This window comes from Lynx canadensis, chromosome B3, assembly GCF_007474595.2.
Source record: "Lynx canadensis isolate LIC74 chromosome B3, mLynCan4.pri.v2, whole genome shotgun sequence".
NCBI lineage: Eukaryota > Metazoa > Chordata > Mammalia > Carnivora > Felidae > Lynx > Lynx canadensis.
The window spans coordinates 33,608,506-33,630,358 of NC_044308.2; the positions used below are offsets into that span (position 1 = coordinate 33,608,506).

The 21,853-nt window shown below is 34.6% G+C and overlaps 1 protein-coding gene across 1 annotated transcript in view; it reads left to right on the plus strand.

The window, feature by feature from the left end:
- Window positions 1-481: 481 nt before the first annotated feature.
- Window positions 482-21,853, plus strand: part of LOC115515708 (unconventional myosin-IXa-like) — a 210,074-nt gene continuing 188,702 nt past the window's right edge. The window contains exons 1-5 of the mRNA XM_030317786.1: window positions 482-531; window positions 4,673-4,770; window positions 8,988-9,114; window positions 16,609-16,698; window positions 21,568-21,684. Of these exons, the coding sequence (XP_030173646.1) occupies window positions 4,733-4,770; window positions 8,988-9,114; window positions 16,609-16,698; window positions 21,568-21,684 (372 nt within the window). The 5' untranslated portion in view covers window positions 482-531; window positions 4,673-4,732. The remainder of the gene's footprint in view (window positions 532-4,672; window positions 4,771-8,987; window positions 9,115-16,608; window positions 16,699-21,567; window positions 21,685-21,853) is intronic.

Consider the following 21,853-nt stretch of genomic DNA (forward strand, 5'->3'; position numbering starts at 1 on the left):
AGTAGATTTAAAAAGTTACTGATTTAGCTTCTGACCTTTTTCTTTCCCCTGTTTAAACAATTTGCATATATTTGGGTGATTAAATATTTTCTTTTTAAAAACTAATAATTACCCATAAATGAGCTGATAGTATTATAGAAACCCAGAGCTTATTAATTCTTCTTCCAGATTTTTTTTTTATCGGTGCCCATACCACACATATTCTTGTCCTAAAGGGGTCAGTATTCATAGAATGTAAGATTGATCTATTAATACAAATCTCAGAGTTGCTGGACAACAGCATGTATGGATTCGTTGTAATGATATATGATCTCCCAGAATCTGAATGTTCACCTAGTTGTTTCTTGTTTTATGCTGCTACACAAAATAACTTTCTTTGGGTAGCAGCAGTGCTAACTGAATATTATTTCTAAGAGATAATTAGAGAAGAGTAATAACCATTACTTCTACCTAACTAATCTGCCTTACTTTCAGATAACAAAGAAACCCCTCAGACAGAGCTGGGATGATTATTGCTATGACTCTGAGCCGGTCAGTACAAGTACCTAAATATTCTGTGTTCCTGTTAAAGGACCCTCACTCACCTTGCTCATTTGCATCTATCTCATGACTTAGAAAGAAAATCAGCTGAAATACAAAGACTCTAGGAAAGAAGAGAAATTGTTTAATTTCTTTGAATTGATTTATTTGTATGTGTATAGTGTGTGGATTAAAAACCAGTCAATTTACTTTTTAAAACTTTATTCTTTTGCTGCTCATGTTTAGTCTATATTTATTTTGACAATAAATTGATTTGCATTCCTGATTTCAACATTGATGTGGATTCTTATGAACTACAGGGTGTTTTTCCTTGAGATATATTTTTTTCAGTATTTTTTTAGTGATTTCATTACTCACATGTTGTGAGTAGTATGTATTGTTTATTTTAAAAAGTTATAGTCTTCCTGTTTTATGTGTCAGTTAACAGTCTTTTCACATGATGGATGCATGTACATTTTTCTTTGAATTTTTTTTTAATAGCAAGAGAGGCTATCATTTTCCAAATATTAAGAATTGAAATTCTTATAAATAAGATAAATAATGTTTAAATTAAGTGATTTAAGGGCATATATGATGTAGGGCATATATGATGTATGATTTAAGGGCGTAAAATGAGTAGGTAAATTTAATTTTATTTGTTACATTTTATAAAGGCAAATTTGTAATTATAAAGAGAATATAAAAAATCTTTTTCCTGCCATTCCCTTTGTAATGAGGTCAGATATAAAAGGCTGAGAATCTGCACTCGTCTATATCTATTAAATAATGAACTAATTTATTAACTATTCCCTCTGGAAACATAACTTATCTTCGTCCTTGCTTTAAATAACCATGACTTTAATTTTCACTGCATGTGTTTACAACCTCCAGTAATTATAAAACTGTTTCAGAGAGTTGAGAAGGATCAGGAATTATGGACATTAATTTTTTCCTTCATACAAAGTTTAATTGCATTACCTTTTCATTATATATCAATTAATTTATGGTTTCAGTTTAACATTATGGAAAATTAAATTTAGACATTTAAATTTATAGATTCTGATAAATTTTAGTAGAAAAAATTATGCTGTTTTGCCACTCTTGAGAAGTTTCCACCTTTCACCTATTATATCAAGTGACTGATCTGTTGGGAAGTAGGTAGGAGACTGGTAGACTCATATAGTAAATGTAAGACTTGATTGCCTGTAAAGAGCTTATTGTGACGTTATGAACTGATCTGCTGTTATTTAGTCTGAGTCATGCTTCAGGATTTGGGCTCTGAAGCAGACAGACCTGCCTTGATGACTGGCTTACCCATTTACTAGATTTGAGAACCTGAGCAGGTCACGTAACTCTTGTTTCCATCGTCTGTCTAAAGGGATAACAATGTTCTTTAACTTTTGTGAGTATTAAATTAGTGCAGGAGTGCCTGGGTGTTTCAGTTGGTTGAGCGTCCAACTTTGGCTCAGGTCATGATCTTGTGATCTGTGAGTTCGAGCCCTGCGTTGGGCTCTGTGCTGACAGCTCAGAACCTGGAGCCAGCTTCCGATTCTGTCTCTCTCTCTCTGCCCCTCCCCTACTCACACTCTCTCTCTCTCTCCCTCTGAAAAATAAACATTAAAAAAAAATTAAAAATAAATAAATAAATTAGACAGTGCATCTAATAAACAGCTTGATAGAGTGCTTCTTAGTACTTCATAAATGTACAGTACATGTTCCCAATGTTGCTGCCACCTTTGAGATCATCATTATCTCCATCTTTTCTTTTTAGAATTTTATACCCAAATTCTTCTACTCCTTTTATACCTTTCCTTTTTTTAAAAAAAATTTTTTTTAACGTTTATTTATTTTTGAGATAGAGAGAGACAGAGCATGAACAGGGGAGGGTCAGAGAGAGAGGGCAACACAGAATCTGAAACAGCCTCCAGGCTCTGAGCTGTCAGCACAGAGGCTGATGCGGGGCTCGAACTCACGGACCATGAGATCATGACCTGAGCCGAAGTCGGACGCTTAACTGACTGAGTCACCCAGGCGCCCCTATCCTTTTATACCTTTCATCACTAGCCTCTTGCTGATGTTTTCAGTCTATTATAGTTTGAATAATTTCCGTTACTTTTTCTTACAAGTTAATTGATGAAAGCAAGCAGTCAATATGAGAATCTTTTGGTTTATCTTCCTAGCCCTCCTCAGAGTATATTTGGGGCCAAACTAAACTTTGTGTCCCTCTGAATTATGAGAACTTATGTGACTTAGCATTATAAGAAGAGAGATGGTTTTTTTTTTTTTTTAATTTTTTTCAACGTTTATTTATTTTTGGGACAGAGAGAGACAGAGCATGAATGGGGGAGGGGCAGAGAGAGAGAGGGAGACACAGAATCGGAAACAGGCTCCAGGCTCCCAGCCATCAGCCCAGAGCCCGACGCGGGGCTCGAACTCCCGGACCGCGAGATCGTGACCTGGCTGAAGTCGGACGCTTAACCGACTGCGCCACCCAGGCGCCCCGAGAGATGTTTTTTTTTTTTAAAAATGTCTTACTTATTTTTGAGAGAGTGCAAGTGGGGCAGGGGCAGAGAGGGAGGGAGACGGAGGACCCAAGGCGGGGCTCTGTGCTGACAGCAGTGAGGCCGATGTGGGGCTCCAACTGGCAGAATCATGAAATCACGACCTGAGCTGAAGTTGGACGCTCAACTGACTGAGCCACCCAGGTGTCCCGAGAAGAGAGGATTGTTAAGGATTGTTTTGTAATGTGTTCTGTATTATCATACATGTAATGGAGTAGTATAAATGATCCTGAGGAGAACTGTGATGAGAAAATTGCTTTTAACAAGGGACCAGTTGTTGCCCATTTTATGTTGGTTTAATTCCTATTAAGAGGTATCCTATTAAATAAATAAGCTCAAGCAGCTGGTGTTGCATGAGGGCGTGCAGAGGATTTAGAACTGGATAGATTTTCATTTGGCCACTCCTGTCATTTAGGTGAATTATTTCATCTCTGAGCCTGTTTTCTTCCCAATTGAATGTATATACCCCTAATTGCCTCCTTGTGTTTATATTTTAAACTATATGTAGTTTAACTCATTCTTACAGGGTTGAAAGCAGGGTGTACATGCTAGATACTTGATAGTCTAAAAATAATAAATGAATACTTTCTCAAAAAGGAATATTTCATCTAATTCAGTACTTGTTCAGTAATTCACTGACTATATATTTACCTTAATGATTATCCACTTTTTTCTTGGCACTGACTTGATGCTAGAGATCTTCAGTGAATAAAACAGATTAACAGTTAATGCATGTATTGAGAACTTGATGCAACCTTCTACAGTATCTTAAAAAAGTAAATATGTGTGAGGAGGTGCTTAAAAATGTAGGTGTAAGGGAATGTGAGCAAATACAGTAAAGGGCTCTAAAAACCTATTTGTTATTTTAAAGATACAGATTATATATATGTTTGACTTTTTTGGTAACTGAAATGCAAGGATTACCCGAAAAAAGTAGTATTTTTTTATTTGGTAGTTCACAGCTATTTTTATGCACTAATATGTATTCTTTGCAGATTTTTAATTTTCATGTATACTTTTTTTGCTGATTGATAATCACGTTTATATTATTTCATTAGGAACTATTTTTATATCTAATACTGATATAAACATCTTTATATAAAACTAGGCTTCATTTCTCAACTAAATTACTGCCTCTTCTAAAATTTATTTTTGTGTCTCCGGATCTTGTTTAGCATCTTGCATAGGGATAGGCATTTATTAAATATTTGTTGATTAAATAACATTTGTTTGTGGAATTGAGCTCTCTTAAATGCTTTGGATCTTCAGGACTCTTCACCATTCAAAATCAAACTTGGTATCAGAACATTTTATATTGCTAGCTCTTTATCTTAAGTTGCTTTGAGATCCTTGCCTTGGTGATTTGTGAAAGGAAGAAAAAAAGGTAACTTAATTGTTATTTTGGTAGGTATGTGTTTAGTTTGCAAACCTGTCATAAGAGTTCTAATGAATTTGGCTGTGTCTAAATATTTCACCAGCTCTAATTTTTATACACAGGTATACTTACCTAGAGTTACTATTATTTCTGAGTGGCCTACCTTATATTTCAATAGGTAATCTTGATTTCTTCCCCTTTTTTCTTTAATAAGCAGGATTGCTTCTCCGTAGAGGGGGAAGATTTGAGGCATGACTTTGAACGCTTACAACTGGCCATGGAAATGGTAGGATTTCTTCCCAAGACACGAAGACAGTGAGTTTATTTATTGTACTCTATACCATTGGTAGAGAACAAATCACAATGTATGGTTAAGAAGTTCCTCTTCCTTGGTCCTTTGAAAGAATTTTCTAATGGATATTGCTGAGCTAGTGCTTCCTTCTCCCTTGTTAAGCATTACTTAAAAGACCTGTTATGAATTGCTTTTTTAATTATAAATTCTTTGAAAATCTCTTAAAAGTTGGAGCTCTTCTTCCTGTAAAATGTGCATCCATAAATATTTGCATGCAATTGTGGGAATTCATGGTGCTCCTAAAGCCTGTCCATGGACCTTATTTAAAAACTTGCTTTATAATGCTATTTTTATAGTTTCTTATTTTCTGCGTCATTGAGCTCTAATCCTAAGGCATGTGTACCTCTCAATAAAACATAATTTCCCTGCTTTTCCTCTGTAAATTTATGTCTGTACTATTGTACTAAACATATTTTGTTCATTATAAACAAAATAGAAATGTAAAAAGGTTGAAATAAAGATGAAGCAATTATATTTAAAATAAAACAAACTTTTTAAAATTAAAGACAAATAACCTGACTCTCACCAGAAAAGAAAAAGTAACAGAACTATTTTTTTGAGACAGGAATTGAATTATGTCAGATGTGATTATATTGTCAACTTTTAATCTTATACTAAAAGTAGAATAACAGCTCTGCTGTTTTCTTGCTTACTTGTGATTACATCATTAGTATGATCTTCAGTTAGATTATTTGCCAAAATGATTTTTTGCCAAATAGTACAATATGTAAATATGCAAGCCAATTTAATTAGTCACATAAACTGCATTTCACTGAAAGTTACTAAGTAAATGAGAGTACCACTATAGTTCCTCCATGCTATATTATATTCGTCCCTCAACATACCTCATGTGATACCTGATTGACATATATGGACCAAAGTGTCAGTCTATATATTAAATAATAGTGAAACTTAATTTCATTTTTTTAAAGGTAACATACATTGGAAATAAAATATTTCTCATACACCAAGGGATTGTGTGTCTTTTACACTTTCTGATATCACTGTATTTCATATTGGAAAACACTGGAAAAAGTATGTTCTTAGTAGCCTGGCCTTAATTTGACCTTTCTTTATCTTTTAGTATTATCTTCAGATACTCCCTAACACAAGTTTTGCATTTTAACTAGGCTGATGGTGTGTCCTAAAACAGTATGTTGTATTCTGAATGTTCAGTATTTTCCCAATTCCTTGAAGGACCCATCTTAAAAAATTTTTTTCTTCATTTTATTTTAATAATAATAATAATGATAATAGTTATGTTTATTTATTTTGGGGGAGAGAGAGAGAGAATCCCAAGCAGGCTCTAAGCTGTCATCGTGGAGCCTGATGGGGGGCTCGATCCCACAAACTGTGAGATCATGACCTGAGTGAAATTGAGAGTCAGATGCTTGATTGACTGAGCCACCCAGGTGCCCATTCATTTATTTAATTTAGAGAGAGAAAGAGAGAGAGAGAGAGGGAGGGAGAAAACAAGCTGGGGGAGAGGGACGGAGGGAAAGAGAATTCCAAGCAGACTCTGTGCTGAGCACAGAGCCCAATGTGGGGCTCTTATCCCATGACCCCAGGATCGTGACCTGAGCCAAAATCAAGAGTTGGATGCTCAACCAACTGAGCCATCCAAGTGCCCTGAAGGACACATCTTTATCTCTTTTTCAGTCATTCACATACTTTCAGTTCTTTTTTTGATAACATATCATATGTACTGCTATTCCCCTCTCCTGTGACCATGATTAATTATCTGCTGATAATTCACAAAATTCTTTTCCACTGCACTCAGATCTAATCCAGAATTATTCTTTTCTTTTTTTATCAGCAGCTTTTTTTTTTTTAACGTTTATTTATTTTTGAGAGAGAGACAGAATGCGAGTGGGTTAGGGGCAGAGAGAGAGGGAGACACAGAATCCGAAGCAGGCTCCAGGCTCTGAGCTGTCAGCACAGAGCCCGACATGGGGCTTGAACTCATGAGCTGTGAGATCATGACCTGAGCTGAAGTTGGTTGCTCAACCGACTGAGCCACCCAGGTGCCCCCAGAATTATTCTTAACACAGCCCTGTAGGCAGCCCAAAATTTGGTGTATTAATTGAAACCTGTTTGCTTTAGAGTACTGTACATGTCTTCCCTTTTTATTTTTTTTAAAGTTTAAGTAATTTCTATACCCAGTGTGAGGCTCAGACTCATGGTCTTGAGATCAAGAGTCACACACTCTTCCTACTGAGCCAGCCAGTCACCCCATGTCCTGTCTTTTTGGTGAAATTGTTCTTAATTGTGTATTGTTTCTGCCTTCAGTATTTTAGTATACCTTGCCTTACAGTTTTTGAGTCTGTGTTATCTCCTATTGCAAGATTATAAGCTTTCTGAGAACAGGAATTCTTATTCATATTTGTAAATCTTTTTTATGTTTAATCATTGTACATGAGATTGTTATGTAACATTTATTATTGGAGACTATGCATTATGTATTTGTGTGTGAGAAAACGTTAATGTGCAGATTATTGAACCCCATATTCTGAAACAATGTAATTAGCAACAAATAAACTCCTACTAAAAATAGTTTTTAATAAATGGCCCATGAATTTGTGTTTTTATATTTTTTGGCTTCCATTCGTCTGTATAATGATTCAGTTGATACTGAATTTCCTCTCTAACCCAGAGTACTTTTATAAATTATTCCTTTATAATTGACCTGTGTTTTATTTGAGTCGTATTAATGATTCAAACATTTAAAGTTTTAAACTTTATTTATTTTTGAGTGAGAGACTGAGAGAGTGAGCAGGAGAGGGGCAGAGAGAGAGGGAGAGAGAAAATGTCAAGCAGGCTCCATGCTGTCAGCACAGAGCCCGATGTAGGGTTCGAACTCACAAACGACGAGATCATGATCTGAGCCAAAACCAAGAGTCGGATGCTTAACCATCTGAGCCACTCAGGTGCCCCTCAAACATTTAAAATTTTAAATTGTTTGAAAAATTAGATCAACTAGTTGTTGATTCAGGGATTTTGAATGTATAGGTTAGATTCCTAAAGCGGTATCTTTATTTTATTTAGAACACTTAGTAATTTTTGGAAAACACACTAGTTAAAATTTTGCAGGTAGGACAGGTTTATTGCAAGGAAACAATGGGACAAGCCAGAAAGATGTGTATATATGTATGGATTTCTAGGAAGGGCTTTTAGATGGAAGGTTCAGCTATGTTAAATGCCTTTGAGGGGTCAGGTAAGTTAGGACACAATATACTTTTCGTGGTTTCATGGAGGTCATTGGTAGCTTCAATGAGATATTTTAATGGAGTCAGATGCCAGAATGTGATAGTAAACAGGGAATGACAAAGTGAAGACAAGTGTGTAAGTTAACAGTTTAAAAAGCCTGTTGTGAAGGGAAGGAGAAGATGTAGGATCTAGGATGGGTTATTTAAAGAGAAAAGTGAACATGATATTATTTTGGTAGGAAGTTCTTGTAGGTTCAGGTAAGATATAGGAAATAGGTATAATAAAATTCCTGAGTCACCTGGAGTTCCCAGGATGTAGAGCACAAGTAGAGGTTTAATTGTTGACTGGAGAAGGGTCGTGTGTTCCTCTTAGATGGGAGGAAAGAATGGAAAGGAGGGTCCAGATGTAGATGCTGTTTTTATAGGAGGGGCCTGATATCAGGTAATTTACCCTAATGCCCTCATAGTGTTTGTTTTAAAAGCATTTATCAAGGGCACCTTAGTATGATGTAGGAAAACATTTCAAAGATGTAACTAATAATGAAAGATCACCTAAGCTACTTAGTTAAAAAAATACAGATTCCAAGGACTTGCCTTTAAAGTTTCTGATGCAGTAGATCTGAATTATACAATGTAGGGAAAGGATACAATTCCAGGCAGGATGAAAAACATTTAGAAAGGTATGGATTTTGAAACACTATAGCAGATTCAGGCAATAGCAAGTCCTCTTCTAACAACAATGTTTGAAAAGTGATATAGTACTGAAAGTAAGGTTATGTAAAGCACTTTGTGAAGTACCTGACATAATATACATAATTTTTATTATTATAATTAGTATTCCTATATTTTTTATTTTTATAATGATTAGATACTTCATATTTGTAGTGGTTAATGTGCTTGATTAGAATTTTGCAGTGAAGTAAGTGTAGAGAATGCACATAAGCAAGCTGTAATTTATGGTTTTATTTTCACAGGATTTTCTCTCTTCTCTCAGCAATACTACATTTGGGTAATATCTGTTATAAAAAGAAGACATATCGGGATGACTCCATAGATATCTGTAATCCTGAAGTTCTGCCTATTGTCTCAGAATTATTAGAAGTGAGTGATTATATTTTCAGTTGTCATTTCTCAAATACTGGGGTAACTGCTCACTTTTAATTTTGTGTAACTATTTGGTTAGGTGTAAATGGGTTAATGCTTTTTATTATGGTGTTTCTTGGAAAGATGGAATTTTTGCTATTACCAGAATCTCTAAAAGGCTTGGGTTTTCTTGCCTGTCTCCATTTGGCCAGATATCCATAATCCCTCAATTTGCTGGATAGGATCAGTATTTCGCTGTAGACTGTATCATGTTCTAAGCCATTAATAGTGTTTCTCCCTCTATATTTGAGATTTGTTTCTCATACTAAGATTTTGGTTAGATTATTTATTTGAAGATGGAATATCTGGATGAGTGAAGAGAAAAGGGTACTTACCTTTTTTCTATTCATGTCTAAATAGGAGCCAAAGGTCTTAATTTCCTACCATGTTTCTTCCTATAATCAAGGTCTTTATTACCTCATTCTTCCGGGAGTGATGATTTCCCATGTTTTCCCAGCTCACTTCTCATCTTGCCAGATTCATCTCAAAATCATTTTACAGGCCTTCTCGTTTGACAGAGCAAGGAAATACATGTGTGTTTACTAATCCATGTATAGTCACATACTACAAATGTTTTTATATATCCATGTATATCTATATAAAGGTAAACCTGAGGTCATATTGATGTTTCTAACTAATACATTATCACATGTATCATCCTAGCCTTCTCCCCTTGTATAGAAACTCCCACTTTAACAATAAGGAAGCTATCTCCTACCATCTGCCGTTCATTTATTTAATTATTCAATTTCAGTATACAGTTGACCCTTGAACAATGCAGTGGTTAGGGATGCCAGCTCTCCTGGGCAGTAAAATAATCTGTGTATAACTTTTTTTAAAAAATTTTTTATTTTTAAAAATTTACATCCAAATTAGCATATAGTGCAACAATGATTTCAGGAGTAGATTTCTTAATGCCCCTTACCCATTTAGCCCATCCCCCCTCCCACAACCCCTCCAGTAACCCTCAGTTTGTTCTCCATATTTATGAGTCTCATCTGTTTTGTCTCCCTCCCTGTTTTTTTATTATTTTTGTTTCCCTTCTCTTATGTTCATCTGTTGTCTCTTAAAGTCCTCATATGAGTGAAGTCATCATTTTTGTCTTTCTCTGACTCACTAATTTCACTTAGCATAATACCCTCCAGTTCCATCCATGTAGTTGCAAATGGCAAGATTTCATTATTTTTGATTGCTGAGTAATACTCCATTGTGCATATATACATATATATATATATATATACACACACACACACACATATATATACACATATATACATATACATGTGTGTATATATATATACACACACACACACACACATATATACATACACACACACACACCACATCTTCTTTATCCATTCATCCATCGATGGACATTTGGGCTCTTTCCATACTTTGGCTATTGTCGATAGTGCTGCTAAAAACATGGGGGTGCATGTGTCCCTTCGAAACAGCACACCTGTATCCCTTGGATAAATACCTAGTAGTGCAATTGCTGGGTTGTAGGGTAGTTCTATTTTTAGTTTTTTGAGGAACCTCCATACTGTTTTCCAGAGTGGCTGCACCAGCTTGCATTCCCATCTGTGTATAACTTTTAACTCCCCCAAAATGTAATAGCCTGTTGTTGACCAGAAGCCTTATTAAACAGTTGGTTAATACATATTTTGTATGTTACATCTATCATATACTGTATTCTTACAATAAAAGTAAGCAAGGGAAAAGAAAATGTTAAAACCATAAGGAAGAGAAAATACATTTACAGTATCGTGTTTATTGAAAAATACCCGCATGTTAAGTAGACCCATGTAGTTCAAATCCACGTTAAGTGTCAACTGTCCATGTATGGGAATGTACATATATGTATGTACACATACACTGATATGGGAAATGACTATCAACTAGAGTATGGTGTTCCTTCTGCTTTTAGTTTTTCTGACTCCATTCATCCAGAATTAATTTAGGTTAGCACCTTTTTCTCCCACTCCCTTCGTTTAGGTTGTTTCATATATTTGTCATACAGTTAGATTTTCTTGTCATGGTCTGCATTCTTTCCTAGGATCCCTCAGTGTCTGAAATAATTTTCTAAAAAATTTGTTCTTTGTACTTTATGGGTTATGGCAAATGCATAATGTCATGTTCTTCCATTATGTTACTATTGGTATAGAATAGTTTCATTCCTAAAAGCCTCTTGTATTTCACCTGTTCAACCCCTCTCCCCAAACTCCTAGCAACCACTGATCTTTTTACTATGCCTGTAGATTTGCCTTTTTCAGAATGTAACATAATTGAAATTATATAGAATGCAGCCTTTTCAGACTGATTTGCTTCACTTAGCAGTATGCACTTAAGATTCATTCATATCTTTTTTGTGACTTGAGAGCTCATTTCTCTTTATTGCTGGGTAATATGCCATTGTATGCATGTACCATAATTTGTTTATTCATTCACCTATTGAAAGACATCTTGGTTGTTTACATTTTTTTGCAGGTATAAATAGCCTGCTTTTTTATGTTAAAATATTACTTATCTTTCAAATTTTGGTTCATTTGCCTCTTCATAGAGATTAACCTTATTAAATGCTGTAAACTGACTCCATCAGGATAGAACATTTGTGTCTGCTTAGCCTAATTTAATTTTGGTTTTGTAGCAGAAAGTTATTTAGTGGTTGGTGTTCATTATAAGGCGGCAGTGCTTTTTGAGGGCAATGGATGCCTCTTTCTTATTTATCTAACCTTAGAATGCTTATTTTGCACGTGCCTGGGTGTTGCTTATTAACTTAAGTGAAATTAGTCTGGCAGAAGGGGCAGAAGAGGATACACGGAGTTGAAACTAGACTCATTCCTTGAAAGAAGTTTTACTAGGATGTGGAGTGTGGTATTTGAAGGTGGTAATTTTGAATGTCATGAGGTTGACAATAGGTGAATGAATAAACAATTTCAGTCAGGCATTTTAGGTGATATTTTAGTCAACATGTAGTCAATAAAAACACTTATGAACAGGTTCTAAGAATGGAGGTTTGGTAGTAAGTAGGAAGAAGTTATCTTCAAAGTTTGAGGAGCTATAGAAGTACTGACAGGACCTACCATAGTATCATGCCTGTATTTAGTTCTTAGAAATTATTTTTAAGATGATTTCCTGTAATTGGTTAAAATTGGTAATAATAATTGCAACCTTAAGGCTTTTGTTGAGATAGAATTCAAAGATAGGAACAGTAACTGGTTTAATTAAAATATAAACTCTTTAGTTAAGATTTTAATTTAATTCTTCTCCTCACAGTGGTTCAGTTCAATGATAACTTTAGATTTATTTTTTTTTTAACTATTAATGTTTATTTATTTTGAGAGAGAGAGATGGAGAGGGTACAGAGAAAGAGGGAGAGAGACTTTTAAGCAGGTTCCATACTCAAGCTGGAACCTGAGGCGGGGCTTGATCCCACGAACCATGAGATCATGACTTGTGCTGAAATCAAGAGTTGTACGCTTAACTGCGCCACCCAGGCACCCCTATATTTATTTCTTTGGAGGAAATGTTTCTGAAATAATGATTTAATTTTATTTTTTTAATTATTTTTTTGTAGTTACCTCAGGCAGCAATGAATATTTTCAGTCATCTGTTTACTAAATTCTATTTGGGATATATACTTGTCAAATTATTGAAAGGTGAACAAGCTTCAGTAGATTAATTGTAGAGCATATTTTTGAGCACATTAGAACAATCATCATTATCAAAAACTGTTCAGTTTTTAGCAGGTTTATGTGTTTTGAATATGTTTTAACATCTGTTAAAACAATATAAAGAATGGGTTTTTAACACACATATCAGTTTCTCAATTATGTGAATATGAGAAACATTGTAGACTAGATATTGAGCTATTCATAGTTATTTTGTGGTAATAAAACTAATTTTTTAAATTAAAAGTCATATGTACAATTAAGGATATTTGGGAAATTACAGAGATGGCTGATTAAAATATCGTGAATTCAGTCATTTTCTTCAGGATGTTTATCAAACATAAGCAAGATTTGTGTGTTTTGTGTGATTGTGCATATGTGTGTAGATCTGTGTACGATCATTATTATTACTAGGTTTTAGTGCCAGTATTAAGCCAGCTCCTTAAACTGAATTGTGTAGTTTTTTATCCTTTCAAAATGTTTTCTGCACTTAAAAGAAGAATAATTAGCCAAGAATAATATGTTCCTTAAAAATTTGAGAGATATCAACCCTATATTTGTGATCAACAATATTTGTGTCCTTCCTGTTTGTTTTTCGTTAATTTTTTAGGATGTGTTTTTCTAGGAAATCATATATTTTTTTTTTTTTTTTCCAACGTTTGTTTATTTTTGGGACAGAGAGAGACAGAGCATGAACGGGGGAGGGTCAGAGAGAGAGGGAGACACAGAATCGGAAACAGGCTCCAGGCTCTGAGCCATCAGCCCAGAGCCTGACGCGGGGCTCGAACTCCCGGACCGCGAGATCGTGACCTGGCTGAAGTCGGACGCTTAACCGACTGCGCCACCCAGGCGCCCCATAGGAAATCATATATTGATTAAATGTTTAAAACTTTATTTTGCATTCTTTGTAAGTATTCTGTTAATGTTTAAAAACATTTTCTCTATTTTGTTAGGTTTCTGTTTGTATTTCTTTTTATAATTTTTTTTTAAGTTTATTAACACTGAGAGACAGAGATAGCATGAGTGGGGGAGGGGCAGAGAAAGAGGGAGAAAGATAATTCCAAACAGGCTCCTTGCTGCCAGTGCAGAGCCTGATGTGGGGCTTGAACTCATGAAACTGCAAGATCATGACCTGAGCTGAAACCAATAGTGAGATGCTTAACTGACTGAGCCACCCAGGCGCCCCTCTGTATTTCTTAATGTTTTTTTGATTTGGTAAAAGTTGTCTTTCATTTCTTATTTTGAAATAATTGGCCTTTAGATTTATTACTTCTGCCATTTTACTTATTATGTATTAATTTCTGTTTTAATATATCTTCTTCATTTTTCTCTGTTAAATTATGAATGGTTTTCTATATACAATATAATAAATACCTGTGTACTCACAACCGTACCCATGTAATAAAATACTGCATATAATTGTAGCTCATTTTGTACTCTGCCACACCATAAGTAAACACTATTATGAATTTGGTGTTTATAATTCTCAGTTTTGTTTTTATATTTTCAGAATAGATGGATGTTTACATGAAGAATATATAGTTTTTAGGGCACCTGGGTGGCTCAGTCGGTTAAGCGTCTGACTTGGGCTCAGGTCATAATCTCACGGTTCGTGGGTTTGAACCCTGCATCAGGCTGTCTGCTGTTAGCTCAGAGCCCGGTGCTGCTTCGAAATCTGCGTCTCCCTCTCTCTCTCTGCCCCTCCCCCACTAACGCTCTGTCTCTCAAAAATAAATAAACATAATAAAAATTAAAAAAAGAATAGTTTTGTTCTACATATTTTTGTACTTTATATGTGTAAATGTTTTAATGTATCATTCTAAAACTTGACTTTCTCATTCTATATCCTGTTTTTGAGAATTTTCCATACTGATTTAAATATTCTAAATGTTTCTTTTTAGTTGCTTTATAAAATTTCATTATATGAGTAAAACATCTTTTTTAGTGGAGATTGAGATTTGTAATTTTTCATTTATAGATAGTATTATGATAGACATTTTTGTACATGTCTCCTTGTTAACATGTGTGGGAATTATTCTATAGTCCAAGGAGTATAATTTTTGGGTTATGGTATACTCACATATATAGCTTACTGATACTGACAGATTATTTCTATAGTGGTTGTACCAGTTTATACAAGTGTATGGAACTGAGTTTTGCTCCACATTGTTGCCAGCTTACGTTTGTTTGTTCCTTTAAAAAAATTTCTTGAGTCTACTGCCTAGATCATTTATTTAATAATACTCACTTTTAGTAATAATTGCTTAACCTCACCAAACAACAGTGGTTTTTATCACATACGTTTTTTTCTTAGTTTTATTAGCTTTGTCATATTTGCATAATCTGGCATTGTTTAATTTTTGTTTTTCAAACTATTTTAAATATAGCTAAAAGCTTGAGGTCTTTTATTTAAACTTTGGTTATTTATTTGTAGTTTTTCTGCATTTTGTAAAGATAATGGTCCTCAAATTTTTTCCAATTTGCTTTGAATTTGAAGATTGAGCAGTGGATGCTCCAAAAGAAGGTATATTTCCTTTATGGTATCGTCACATTAAAAAAAAAAACGATTGATCTATCATGAATTGCTGGTGGTAGGGTAATGCTTCACTCTATTGTTTTGTAACTCAGTTTCTCTTTATAATCAAATCTTTTTTGCTTTTTATACTTTATGTCATACTGTCTACATAAAATTTTGTGAGTGTTTTATCTTTTTTATGTATGGATGCTTTTATAAAATGCCCTTGTTTTGCCATTTCATGATCTCAGTGTGGCAAAAATCAGCAGTCTGATAATACCAAGTATAGTCAAGGTTTGAAGACATAGGAATGCTCATTGCTGATGAGAGAACAAATTGGTGAAAATCACATGCAATAGTTTGGCAATATCCTTTAAAGATGAAAATGTGTATGCTACAACCTAGTAATTCCCCTTTTAGGCTTGTACTTCAGAGAAACTCTTGAACTCATATGCAAGAATATTCACTTCAGTTTACTTCCTAATAGTGCAAAATGGTGGATAGTGTAAACTCCTACACGTAGGATAATGGGTTAAACACTGTAGTAATTTATATATTGGGAATCTGTACAGCAGTTAAAATGAATAAGCTTGATGTAAATTATTAACATAGATTCAAAAACTTATGGGCAGTATGATGCCATAGATTTAAGAGTTAAATAAACTTGGCAGTATAATGTATTTACGAATACATCTAATATATATAACGTCAACTGAACTGAATGATACTGAACTTAAATGATGACATGTCAAATTCATGATCATATTTGCTTCTAGAGAGAATGAGAACAAAGGAAGCATTAACTTTCTTTTAAAGTTTAAATGTGCAAATAAATATCAAACCTCTGAAACATAAATAAGTACTCACTGTAATGCTTTTCGAATTCAAGAAGTGTTCTCACTTTTTAGTCCTTGCCTGCAAGTTGTGGCATTATTGTTGACCATCTTAAAATGTTTTTTTGCACTATTCTGTATTTTCCATATTCTGCACAAAGAAACATGTTTTTTCATTATGGTCAGAAAGAAAACTTTAAAAAGACACATCTGTCTTACGCCCCTTCTCTTTTTGGAGGTGGGCACTGGGAAGTGGGGTGAGTGGAAAATTTAACTTTTACCATGGCCAATATTTAAATTACCCAATGTATTGTCTTTGTTTTTTCGATTGTATATTTGCTAATCTCATTAAGCATTTTTTTTCTTTATTTGGCTTTTCAATAAATACATTGTCATAAATCTTATACATTGAATTTACTTTTCTGTTGTATAGGTTAAAGAAGAGATGCTATTTGAAGCATTAGTTACAAGGAAGACTGTGACAGTGGGAGAAAAACTTATTTTGCCGTACAAGCTGGCAGAGGTATGAAAAGATTTTCTTCTCCTTTTTTTCTATTTTTTCTTTTTTTTTTTTTTTTTTAATTGAGAGAGATTGTGAGTGGGGGAGAGAGAGAGAGGACAGACAGACAGACTGGGAATCTTAAGTGGGCTCCATGCTCAGGGCAGAGCTGTCCTTATGATCCTGGGATTATGATCTGAGCCAAAATCAAGAGTTAGAAGCTCAACCAACTGAGCCGTCCAGGTGCCCTTGAATAGATTTTCTTGAGATCAGAGTACTCTGAACAGTTTTAGAAGTTTGAGTTTGTTCTTTTAACAGAATGAAAATAACAAAAAAGAGTATTGATTGAAATATCTTCTGAGCCCTTGAAATTTGGTTGTGAATTTTCCCTTAACTTGAAAACTTACTTGAATGTGATTTTAAGCAGTAGGCTTATATTTTTCTCCAGAGATCTTAATTTGTTCACCATTCTTAAGTTTTATATTATTAATATAGGGTGAACTAGATAGTTACAAATGAGCAGTATTTGATCCAGTTGATTATTTCTTCTTCAAGCAGTTTCTTATTTTCTAGTACATCATACTTTTCTGGTTCATTTTTTCATTGTTGGCCACTCATTTATAATTCTTTTTGTTTGCTGTTTCTTTTCCACCTGACTTCTAAAAGATGTAGTGCTCCCTACACAGTCCTTGTCTTTTATTCTCTATATTCCTTATCTAGGTTCTCTCACCTAGTCCCATGGCTTTAAGTATCATCTGTATACTGAGTATTGCTGTCTTTGCCATTATAATTATAATAATATACTATTCAGGTGTGTATGAGTGGGAAAATTATTGAAAAGCGTACTATTTTATAGTACAATTTAATGAAAATGATGAGAAATGAAACTATGACAGTTATTATAAAAATAGGACAGGAATGTGAGATTAGAAGACACAGAGGTGGGGAAATAGTAATAGAACTATTTCTATCTAGAGAATGCTTTTTAGGCTGACATTGATCTATTTATACCATCTTTTCGGGTCCTTCTAAATGTACCTTCAAATCTGTATTTCTTCATTATGTCATGTATCTTATGTCATAGTCTCCCAACTTTTAGAGCTCTTTTTTTTTTAATTTTTTTTAATGTTTATTTACTTTTGAGAGAGAGAGAGAGAGAGAAAGCAGGGGAAGGGCAGAGAGAGAGGGAGACACAGAATCTGAAACAGGCCCCAGGCTCCGAGCTGTCAACACAGAGCCTGACACGGGGCTTGAATTTGCAGACTGTGAGATGCGGACCTGAGGTGAAGTTGGATGCTTAACCAACTGAGCCACCCAGGTGCCCCCAAAAGCCAGACCTTTTACAGGGTTTTGCCCTTCTTTTTGCATAAAGGTTTAGTACTTTTTATATTTTGTTTTACAACTTTTTTCAATATAAATATTTCCTTATGTTTATTTACATTTTTAACTTAAAATTGAACTTTCTCAGATAATTTTTATAGCTCCTGACTTATTTTTGTTTGCATTTGTTTAGTGTATTTATTTAGTAAATATTTGAAAATCTTATTTGTGTCCAGAAATGTATTAGGCATTAAAGGTAAAATTAAGGAGCAGTTCTTAAGAATTTGTGTATTTTAAGGGGCAGCTGGGTGGCTCAGTCAGTTGAGCATCCGACTTCGGCTCAAGTCATGATCTCACGGTTTGTGAGTTCGAGCCCCACATCGGGCTCTGTGCTGACAGCTCAGAGCCTGGAGCCTGCTTCGAGTTGTGTGTCTCCCTCTCTCTCTGCCCCTCCCCGCCCCTGCTTACACTCTGCTTTCTGTCTCTCTCAAAAATAAATAAACATTAAAAAAATTAAAAAAAAAAAAGAATTTTTGTATTTTAAGAGCAATGGAAAGTTCTTAAAATGTTATCAACAAAAAAGGTGTCTTTGATTGATTATTTTTTTAAAGGATCAGTCTCACAACAGTTTAAAGAATTAGAGGAGAGTGTATTGGTTTTCTATAATTTTGTAACAATCTTAGCAACTTAATGCAACACAGATTTATTTTCTGACAGTTTCCATGGATTGGCAGTCTGGGCACAGGTTTGTTTTGTCCTCTGCTCATGGTTTCACCAGGCTGAAGTCAGGATGTCTGAAAAGGCTGTGATCTCATCTGTGACTCAGCATCCTAGTTCACAGGTTGTTGACAGGATTCAGTTCCTTGCAGTTATAGGATTGAGAGCCCTAATTTCTTGTTGACTGTCAGGAGCCATGCTCATCAGAGTCTACTTGTGGTCCTGTATATAGTATAGCAGTTTGCTACTTCAGAGGCCAGCAAGGGAATCTCAGATGGAAAGGCTCAGTCTCTTTTAGGAGATTTCTCTGGATACTTTCTTTGATTAATTAAAAAAATCAGCTGATTTTGGGCCATAATTATGTCTTTTAAATCCCTTTGTCGTGTAACAAGATAGTTACTGGAGTGAAATTCATCATATTTACAGTCCTGCCCATGCCTAACAGGAGAGGGTTATTCAGAATGTGTACACAAGGGGATGGGAATCTTGAGGACCATTTTAGAATTCTAACACAGAGGACAAGAGTGAATGTGGAAAGATGAGTTGAGGAGAGAGAGGTTTATTGCTTTGTCTAAAATGGTGATATATTGATAGGGAGAAATGGATATTTAAAAAGAAAGAAATTTAGATGGTAAAATCAACAGCATCTGGTAGTGATTTGCTTAATGGGAAGCAAGGAGAAAGAAGGAGATGTTGAGGATAAATCCTAATTTTCTCCTTCACCCAGCTGTAAGAGTATTGGTACCATTCACTGAGATAGGAAACACTCGATGAGATCTTGTTTGGGTTGGAAAATGTTAATTGGCATATGGGTTTATTGAGATTAAGCTGTGAAAGGACCACATTTCAGAGAAAAAGGGCTAAAAGTATATTGGGAGTTATGGGGTAAATAAATAAGTATTATGTTGGTATAATTTGGTATATCTGGATTCTGTCTGACTGTTACTTTATAAAAATAGTGGTTGTTTAATGTAAACCATAAGTAGATGGGTTGTAGTTTTTAATTTAATATGAAGGTCTGTCTTCTCACTAAAAAATTCAACCCATTTGTATATTTTATGCTAATATGTTTTCTTATTCTGTGTTTTTGCAATTTATGCTTGTGTATGTAGTTTTAAATCTTTTGGGGTGCCTGGGTGGCTCAGTCGGTTATCTCGCAGTTTGTAAGTTTCAGTCCCACATTGGGCTCTCTGCTATCAGCAACAGAGCCCACTTTGGATCCTCTGTGCCCCCCCCCCCCCCCCGCCCTTCCTTCACTTGTGCTCTCTCTCAAAAATAAATAAACATTAAAAAAAATAAAACTTTTTACTTTTGCTAAGCTAGATCAGATTGTCTTCATTTTGCACTCTGGGAAAAATTGAATGGTTATTCTCCCTGTATATTCTATTTGATTTTTTTGAATTTTAAAGATAACTTGCCTAAGTATAGAATTCTAGGGTCACAGTCCTTTTTCTTTCAGAACTTATAAATGTTTTCCAAGTATTTTCAAGTTTCTGGTGTTAAAGGTAGAGAATTTGATAGCCATCTTTTCTTTTCTTTGCAGGTAATGGTTTAGGTAGTTATTTTTTGGTCTAGAAACTTGAAACTTTTTTTATTCACCAAAACTGAGAAATTAATTCATCATTTCATGTGGTAGATTGTAGTATTGTCTACATTTTATAAATGCATAAGCTGTAGCTTAAGAGTTTCAAGTATCTTGGTCAAGGTTACACAGCTAGAATAAGTAGAGAAACTGGGATTGGATGATAGCCTAGCTTTTAATCATTATTCTCTATTTCCTCTAAAGGTTAGGACAGATATATAAATATGTACCTGATTCAGCTTCAAAATAAGTCCCTAGATAGCAAATATATGTTATTAGGACTTATATTCTTCTAACTACTAGGACTCAATTCTCTATGATATGTGTCCTTCCTTTTTAGCCTGTAGTGCTTTCTAAATGTTGAATTTTTTTTTAACTAATAGATGTTATTTTTTTACAATTCTGGACTTACAGAAAAATTGAGCAGATAGTACAGAGGGTTTCCATAAACTGGGGAAAGTTTGAAGTGAGGGGAAATATAAATTGTATTACTCCATAATGAAACCATTACTCTGGTGATGGAGAAACCCTAAAGGTTGAAATGGATGACAAGTTGAAGACGACTAGGAATGTCATTGTTTTTTTTTTTTTTTTTTAATTTTTTTTTTTCAACGTTTATTTATTTTTGGGACAGAGAGAGACAGAGCATGAACGGGGGGAGGGGCAGAGAGAGAGGGAGACACAGAATCGGAAACAGGCTCCAGGCTCTGAGCCATCAGCCCAGAGCCTGACGCGGGGCTCGAACTCACGGACCGCGAGATCGTGACCTGGCTGAAGTCGGACGCTTAACCGACTGCGCCACCCAGGCGCCCCGGAATGTCATTGTTTTGATTATGTTTTAAGAGTCTGACTCCGACTAGGATTCCACAGATAACTATAACTGATGCCTGTTTTCCAACAGATTTATTCCTCTGCTTGGAATAGTCTTCCCCACTTCAGCTGGCAAAGTTCATTTGTTTGTAAACTTCCTATAATACCTTCTTTACTAGATAAAATATATACCCCAATTTTCAGTAAAACTGTTTAGAACTGACCTATATTTTGTTTCTTGTACCTTTTAGTCTACTTTACCTGAGTTGGACTAGGTAAATGAGTATATGTATATGGAAAACTTCAATTATAGGCTATTTATGTTGACAGAAAATTAAATTTCTTATTCAGGATAAGAATTCTTGGATATTTCTTGATTGATCGAGAGAAAAACACACTTTGTTATAGTATCTTAGATTATTGCCATTTTCATTTGTTCTCCAACCCTTTTTCTTTTTTTTCAGGCTGTGACAGTGAGGAACTCCATGGCTAAGTCTTTATATAGTGCCCTGTTTGACTGGATAGTTTTTCGGATTAATCATGCACTTCTGAATAGTAAAGATTTGGAGCAAAATACGAAGGTAGACATACACTACATTATTATATATTTTTCTTGGAAAGCTATTTTAATAAAATAATTAAAAGATGAAATTTAAAAACACAGAATTATGTAGAGTAATAAGTAAGAATCTGTGTTTATATGTATTCCCTGCTCTTTCCTCTTTATGTCTGTTTTTATAGACATATAAA